The sequence below is a fragment of the Pundamilia nyererei genome, unplaced genomic scaffold (assembly GCF_000239375.1).
Source record: "Pundamilia nyererei isolate P.nyererei 1_Seehausen unplaced genomic scaffold, PunNye1.0 scaffold00326, whole genome shotgun sequence".
In the NCBI taxonomy this organism is placed as follows: domain Eukaryota; kingdom Metazoa; phylum Chordata; class Actinopteri; order Cichliformes; family Cichlidae; genus Pundamilia; species Pundamilia nyererei.
In genome coordinates this window covers 245,952-253,682 of record NW_005187727.1, presented here as the reverse complement: position 1 = coordinate 253,682, position 7,731 = coordinate 245,952, and the positions used below count along the sequence as shown (strand labels likewise).

The window sequence follows — 7,731 nt, the reverse complement described above, 5'->3', positions numbered from 1 at the left end:
CTTACCTGCAGTAACCCCTCCTTACCTGCAGTAACACCTCCTTACCTGCAGTAACCCCTCCTTACCTGCAGTAACCCCTCCTTACCTGCAGTAACCCCTCCTTACCTGCAGTAACCCCTCCTTACCTGCAGTAACATCTCGTTACCTGCAGTAACCCTTCCTTACCTGCAGTAACCCTTCCTTACCTGCAGTAACCCCTTCTTACCTGCAGTAACCCCTCCTTACCTGCAGTAACACCTTCTTACCTGCAGTAACACCTCCTTACCTGCAGTAACACCTCCTTACCTGCAGTAACACCTCCTTACCTGCAGTAACACCTCCTTACCTGCAGTAACCCCTCGTTGCCTGCAGTAACACCTCCTTACCTGCTGTAACCCCTCCTTACCTGCAGTAACCCCTCCTTACCTGCAGTAACCCCTCCTTACCTGCAGTAACACCTGGACTGAAAGCTGTCCTTCAGTCACATCTGGAATCTTTGAGGATAGAGCCAAAACTACAAATAATGAGTCCAAACACTTGTGTGAGAATCACTTGTGCCGGCATGTCGGTTACAGCCCGGTGTCTCCTCAGTAAAGTTATGGTCCATGTTGGAGGAGGCGGAGCAAACCTGGGACTGGGAGTCACCAGAACTCTTCACTCTTCCTGCCTCTGATTTCACTTCGTCTATCTGTCTCTCTTCAGTCTGTAATTAGTTATTGTCATCCAGCCCTGAAACTATCGACTCGGAGAGAACTCCAATCACACTCGGTCATACATCCGTCTTCTTTATCAGCCGCTGACAGACTGTGCCGCTCTGCCTCCGTACAATTTGTCTGATTCCCTCAGAGTGTCAGTTTGATTGACAACTGACCAAACAGACCAGAACGTCAGACTGTGATAGGATCATTGAGTCGATTGCTGAGCCCAGCGCTGAGAGCCGCTGATAGCAGGAGGGCTTTAATTTTCCTCTTCTTGCTATCAATACCCCGGCGTCTTCAGCTGTAGGAGCACCAACAAACACAGCTTTTTATTCTTGTTTCTTGGCGTTTTGGTCTTGTGCAGCTTTGTGGGCTGCAGTGGGGAATGTGGAGGAGAGCATGCTGAATGAACAGGACACATGCAGCAGATTGTTCTTGATGTTATTCTGATCTCAGCTTTTAAGCTCTTAACTTCACCCAGTACTCTTAATGGCTAATAGGAGTTCAATCACACTACAGCACTGTGCAAAAGTCTTAAGTCACCATTCATTTCTTTAGATTTTGCAGGAATCCTGGAGGTTCATTATAACATGTGCAAACATACATGGAATAATAATAGGCAAGAACAGAGTTTGAATATTTGGTGTGAGCAGCTTCATCCTTCAGCTCAGTGTGAACTCTGAGGCTTCAGAGGCTTAACGGACAGAAACAAATGGTCAGGCACCAGAACTGGACCGACAGACGAACTTTGAAATACCGTCAGAAAGCTGAAGAACTGTTGCTCAAGAACATTTTGCTTTTTGGAAGCAAAATATGAGCAAGCAAGCTACCTGCTGAACGGCGTGATGTCAGAACTCTGTGACTCGTGTGCATCAGACAGATGCATTAAAACCAACAGAGTGCAGATGTACCGGCATCCTCCGTCATCACCCTTCGTCATTTACATGAATACAGTTGGGTTATGGACAGTCCAGATCTGTGCATCACTCATAGGGTTCAGAAACACATTAGGAAGATGTTCTCGTAGAGGCCGAGCTGCAGAGATCATTCACGAGTGTCGGACTGAGAGCGACACATTTGTGTCCGGCTGGGAGAAGCAGCTGACACTGGTTAGTCTCTCAGAGTAAAACGGCGCTGATGGAAGTCGTCGTATTTATTCCTCACAGAGACGGAAAAGTTCGAGCACACAGGCAGCTCCTCCACTGCGACATCAGAGTGCTCTGCTGTGTCAGTTATTGAACCCATTCATGCTTTAATGTTTTCACCCGTGTCTGTCTCAGCTGTCGTCAGCACTGATGTTCGACGCCGTTCACGTGGTGGTGAGCGCCGTGCGAGAGCTGAACCGCAGTCAGGAGATCGGCGTGAAGCCGCTGAGCTGCACCTCCCCGCTCATCTGGCAGCACGGCACCAGCCTCATGAACTACCTGCGCATGGTAAACACACACAGACACACCTCACGCATTATCAGAGGAGGCCCACAGACATCTCACAGAAAGGCATTATGGGTAATGTAGGGATGAAGGGCTCACAGCTTACTGCCGTCTCAACAGCAGCGAGCGCAGCTCTTCTTCTTCTGCTTCCATTCACTGAACAGGCCAAAGGATGGAAGTGCTAACAGCAGTGTTTCCAGTTTAAAAAGCTCACTGGAGGATGAGCCAGTACAGCAGCACGCTGGTTTCACCTCTGTGCTGGTGTAGGTTTGGTTCCCATGCAGCCGTGTGGTCTCTGACATTTCAGCTTTTTAAAAGCTTTGAAAGCTGTTTTTTCCAAATAGGCAGGGACTCAGTAGAAGGCGTGAACTTGGCTGTAGGTGGGTGTGGATGCTGCTGGTATGAAACACTTCATATTTCAGTGGAAACACTGGCAGGGATTTGAGCTCGCAGCAGGAGCGTTCAGCACTGCAGCATTTAGAGGACTTGTTGGTTTTAACACGGCGAGCTGCTGCAGAGCTGCACCCGTGGAAGGAGGCCTCCTCCCTCCTTCCTTCTTTCATTTTCATGTCCATTTGATTTATTCCTGTCTTCCTCTTCCCCCGTCTTTGTCTGTCTGCCACTTCTTGTTTTTTCCATCCTCTGAGGATGCCGCTCCCTCTCTCCATTTGTTTTGCTTGCTCTCCGAGCATCACTTCATCATCTCTGCACTGAGCCTGGCAGCAACCAGAGACTGCGCTCCCTCTCCCCTTCTCTCTCGCCACATTGTTTTTGGGATGTAATTTATCTTGAGTGGTGCGCACGCACACACACACAGACACACACAGATACACGCACACACCCGTTCATAGTGTATGTGCACTCGATTACACATAACTCACATAAACTAAGGAACAAAATGCACGCTTGGCTGCACATCTCTCACACTTATTTGCACATTCCTGCAAACACACACACACACACACACACCAGCAGCAGCAGCGTCACTGATCTGATGAACTGTCTGTCTCTCCTGTTGTCTCAGTTTCTATTTCCAGTGTGTGTGTGAGAGGATGTATTGATATCTGTGTGGGGACCTAAATCCCAGTTCCCATGAGCTTAAAGGCGTGTTTGAGACTCAAAGTGTGGTTTTAGTGTCAGGGTTACGTTTAGGTTATGGTGATGGTTAGGCTCGGGGTTCATTGATGGTTAAGGTTAGCAGCTTGGGAAAGCATTATGTCAATGAGATGTCCCACAAAGATATGAAAACGTGTGTGTGTCAGATTAAAGTGCAGCCTGTAATAAAGCTTCACATTGAGCTGCTGTAAACATCTTTCCCAGATTTTCTGCATCCTTAACGTGAACGCCAACGCAGTCTGTTGTTCCGTATAAAGATGCCGAGTGTCATCTAGCTGCTAACAAGTCTGTGCAGCTAAACCGGCTAACAGTTTACTGGAGAGAGAGTCCAGGGTGTGAAGCTCTCTCACCCTCAGGTTAGCACTGACAGGATGGTTTGCAGTCACTCCATGCAAAGACTGTATATAAAAGATGACTGTAGCTTTTGGGTCTGAATAGTAAAGCTGATGTGGAAGTGCCGCTTGAGCAGCAGGAGGTGACTCTGGCTGTACAAAGAAGTGTACGGCTCACTGATTTATGGCCTCCATAAGCGCCGTCCTAATGAGTCAACGAGCTCGTTTGCTAGTTTGAGGTCTTACTGAGTGCGGACATTAAGGTCCTCTTTCACTAAAACAGATGATAAAGCAGGTCATGCTTCAGGGTGGGGGGCGTGGTTAATTTTCCCACCAGGAGAAACCGCACTGATGAGCTAAACTCAGTAGTAATTTCATCTCTTTAAACTTAAATTAGCTGCCCTGCCTCAGGGCGTGTTACCTCATGATGACACATGACCACCTTAGGTGCCCGTCACAAAGATGGTGACATCAGCGGGTGATGTCACTGCAGCGTCATGCTGTTCTTTACATGTCGTTATCAATCAGGAAATAGATGTGCTTTTATTTTCCTTCTTATTCTTCACATTGAAGCTGAGTAGAATTAAAAGTAGACTAACGTTTGTATTCCATCTACTGATATTATCTTATTATTACTTTAATATAGCACAACGTTCAGTTAGCTTTGCACCTAGCTAACCTGCTAACCTGCTCTTTGGTGTTTGCCCGTGTGTCATCAGGTGGAGTACGACGGTCTGACAGGTCACATCGAGTTCAACAGCAAAGGCCAGAGAACCAATTACACCCTGAAGATCCTGGAGAAACACCCTGCAGGCCATAAAGAGGTCAGAGGTCAAATAGGGTCAAGTGGGGAGCTGACAGGAAAGAGATTAGGTCATCATTCAGCCGCAGAGATGTAAATTTGTGCCTTTAGATCAGGCGGGTGGATGAGCGTGGATGTCCTACGCAGTGACCTTAAAAGTTGTGCAGGATGCGTCGTCTGCTCCGCAGTAAACCCTTCTCTCATTCGTCGATAAAATCAGTGCAAACCAATTTTTTCCTGAAGGCTCGGCGCACATTTACGACCTCATACATATATTAAAAGGTTGCAGATCAATGGAGGTCAGCCCGGGGTCAGGTGGGCTCGTGTACCAGGGGTGAAGCTTCCCGTGAGAAGTAACGAGACAGTGCGTGATTTACGCTGCAGCTCAAACACAAGAGCGCACTCGTGCTCCCCGGAGGATGAGCCGCTCCTTCGATAAGGTCGTTGCTTCAGGCTGCTCTGCTTCCTGCATCGAATCCAAATTGATTTTCATCCTGATAGATCTGCTGCTCTCGCTAACTCTGACCTCATTTACTCTGTGGCGTCTACTGAGGTCCAGATTCATGGATTCTAGTCAAACCCATTTAAGTTTGCTTCACATTTTCAGGAGCCGAATGGATTCACACAGTTACCTCAGCACTGTGCTGCTGTTATGGACATTATCCATGTTTCTAGTTTAATCATGAAACAATCAAGTTATTCTTTGACACAGTTTGGTCCATAATCAGCTGGACACACACACGTTTGTAGTTTTGTCTGTGCACTGCACCACACAGGACTGAAATCAAACAAAAGTGCAGACTTTCAGCTGTAATTCGAGAGTCTGTGTTCTTAGCTTTTCACTGTAACTTTAAGAATGCGGTCCAGGAGGCCACCAGGCGGCAGTGAGGTCCAAAGGAAGGAAAGCACGAGCAGCTCGAAACACCTGAAAGACACCTGAGGTGCACGAGAACCACTGAAACACTGAGAAGCTCTAACTATCAGCTGAGCCTCGGGTGTGTTTGTTTATGGAACCCAAGGAGCCAGAAATGGATGTCGATGTCAGACTTAACAGGATTGAGGATATCCCCGTTCCTGCAAATCAGAGTTGAGTTTAAAGCTGTCTGAAGCCTGAGCCGGTGCTTACACGGATTACTTATACTCTCCTCGCTGTTTCACTGCAGCAGTTTGCATGAATATTCAGTGATATGAGCACACTTCCCCTTTAATGCAACCTTACGCTTGTGTAGCTTCAGGTTCAGGTATCAAAGCAGCCTCCTCCAGGTGGGCTTCCCAGACTAGGCCAGGACACTGTGTGCTTGCAGCAGGAGCAGCGTTGGAACGAAACGCTCAACGGCTCTTTAGTATTAATGTCATGGTGGAAATCCTGCGTGATGACCCTCAGCGAATGTTTTTCAGGGGTAAACAAAGCAAAGGCAAAGATAGATGAGACATGCTGGACGTGAATTAAAGCCGAGAGGACGGAGGCGTGCGGATGGAGACGGGAGTGGTGCTCGCTCTCCATCAGCCAGTCCTCTGGGTGACAGCTCGTCTCCTCACAGCTAAAACATGCACAGCAGCGGGCGAGAGGTCGGCTAAGGTCGGGAGTTTGGGAGATGGGATAGGATTGGCGTGAGGTCAGCGTGTAGGTGTTTACAAGCTTATTTAACCCAGAGGACGAGGTGGGAGGAGCCAGATCCTCCTCTATTGATCCCAGCATTGATCCTGCAGCAGCAGCAGCAGCGTTCAGCTCCCTCCTCCTCGTGTTTTATTATCCCAGACTGGTTTTTAATCCTTCCTCTCTGGGTCGTCTTTGTCATCTAACTCGACTGTTATGGAGACGTAACAGACGTGTGCGCACTCGCAGGTTTGTCTCTGACAGTGTTCGACCGCAAACACGTCATCGACTAATCCGTGTGTCGTGATTTATTTGTTTTCGAAGTCGAGCCGACTGTAAGAAAAAAGTCGTCTGCAGGCTTGAACAAATGGAAACTGGAGCAGTGAATTCTGTAACGTTAACCAACTGTCGCACGGCCTGTGACCTTTAACCTACGGTGCTTACGCAACATCTCCTGACTTGATAGAAAGAAAAAAGCCTAAAAGCAGACAGACACGCTGGTGATGTCATCAGACTAATGGAGGCCCAGTCTTTGGAAGAGCGTCGGCCTTTTTCTGGTCTGAACTTTGACCCTGACAGAAAAATCACGTTTTCCACCTTAGAAACACTTTTCCTCCCGTCCTCAGTCTCTCTGTTTCTGCTTCTAACTCCTCTGTCGCCCCTCCTTTAGATTGGCATTTGGTACTCCAACAACACGCTGGCCATGAACTCCACCTCCCTGGACCTCAACGCATCAGAGACGCTGGCCAACAAGTCGCTCGTCGTCACCACAATACTGGTGAGCCTTTCGTATCTGATTGTGACAAAGCGTCTGTGGTGGGTGGACCTGCTGCTCTGAGCCGCCTCTTCCTCTCTGACAGGAAAACCCTTACGTGATGCGCAAGTCCAACTACCAGGAGTACCAGGGCAACGATCAGTATGAGGGCTTCTGCGTGGACATGCTGCGGGAGCTGGCAGACATCCTGAAGTTCTCCTTTAAGATTAAGCTGGTGGACGACGGGCTGTACGGAGCACCAGAGCCCAACGGCAGCTGGACCGGCATGGTGGGGGAGCTCATCAACAGGGTGAGTGAAGGAGGAGGAGCTTAAATTACATACAAGCTTGAGCCTTAAAATCACTTTGTTCCAAGAATTTAAATCAAATAGTGCTGAGGATGAAAACCAACACGCTCCTGTGAAGCTGTTATTTACTTTGTGTGTTCATTCAAAAATGAGCAGCGATGAACCGTCTTTACTGCCAGTGTTGGGGAGGATACATGTACCAGCATTACGTATTAAACACACAAAATACGAGTAACTGTTACAGTTACTGCTTAAATAGGTGGTATTCAGCAGTGCACGGGCAGGAATGCATCTCTTAATTGGAACTTCCCACACCACTTCACATTTAAAGAAGAAAGCGTGCAATGCAAACTCTGTTTGTCAGGGACCAGGCTGCTCTCAGCGTCAAAAGACTCCAACCCAAAGAAACATCTGGAAGTACGTTTTTTTTTACGTTAGCCTACTGCAAATAGCTTGTTTTAGTTGTGCTAGCTACCTGGGTTATGTGCCCCTTCAGTATCTTTGATGTACTATTGCTGTGTGATTTATTACTATTACTGAAGGCAGCATTACAACCTGCTAGCTCATCATGTTTGGTTCTGAAAGCAGACAGAAAACACATCACTGATACAGAAATAGTTTTCTATTCGAGATCGCTGCAAAAAGTGCAGCCTTACCTAATGTCCACCTACTGTTACTCATTTATATTAAGATTTAAACATATAGTTGCTTTTGCT

At 47.7% G+C, this 7,731-nt stretch overlaps 1 protein-coding gene across 1 annotated transcript in view; it reads left to right on the top strand.

Annotated features, from left to right (window-relative positions):
* LOC102205406 (glutamate receptor ionotropic, kainate 5-like) overlaps window positions 1-7,731 on the top strand; it is a 114,623-nt gene that overhangs the window by 77,320 nt on the left and 29,572 nt on the right. The window contains exons 8-11 of the mRNA XM_013915586.1: window positions 1,958-2,110; window positions 4,275-4,379; window positions 6,625-6,732; window positions 6,815-7,018. Of these exons, the coding sequence (XP_013771040.1) occupies window positions 1,958-2,110; window positions 4,275-4,379; window positions 6,625-6,732; window positions 6,815-7,018 (570 nt within the window). The remainder of the gene's footprint in view (window positions 1-1,957; window positions 2,111-4,274; window positions 4,380-6,624; window positions 6,733-6,814; window positions 7,019-7,731) is intronic.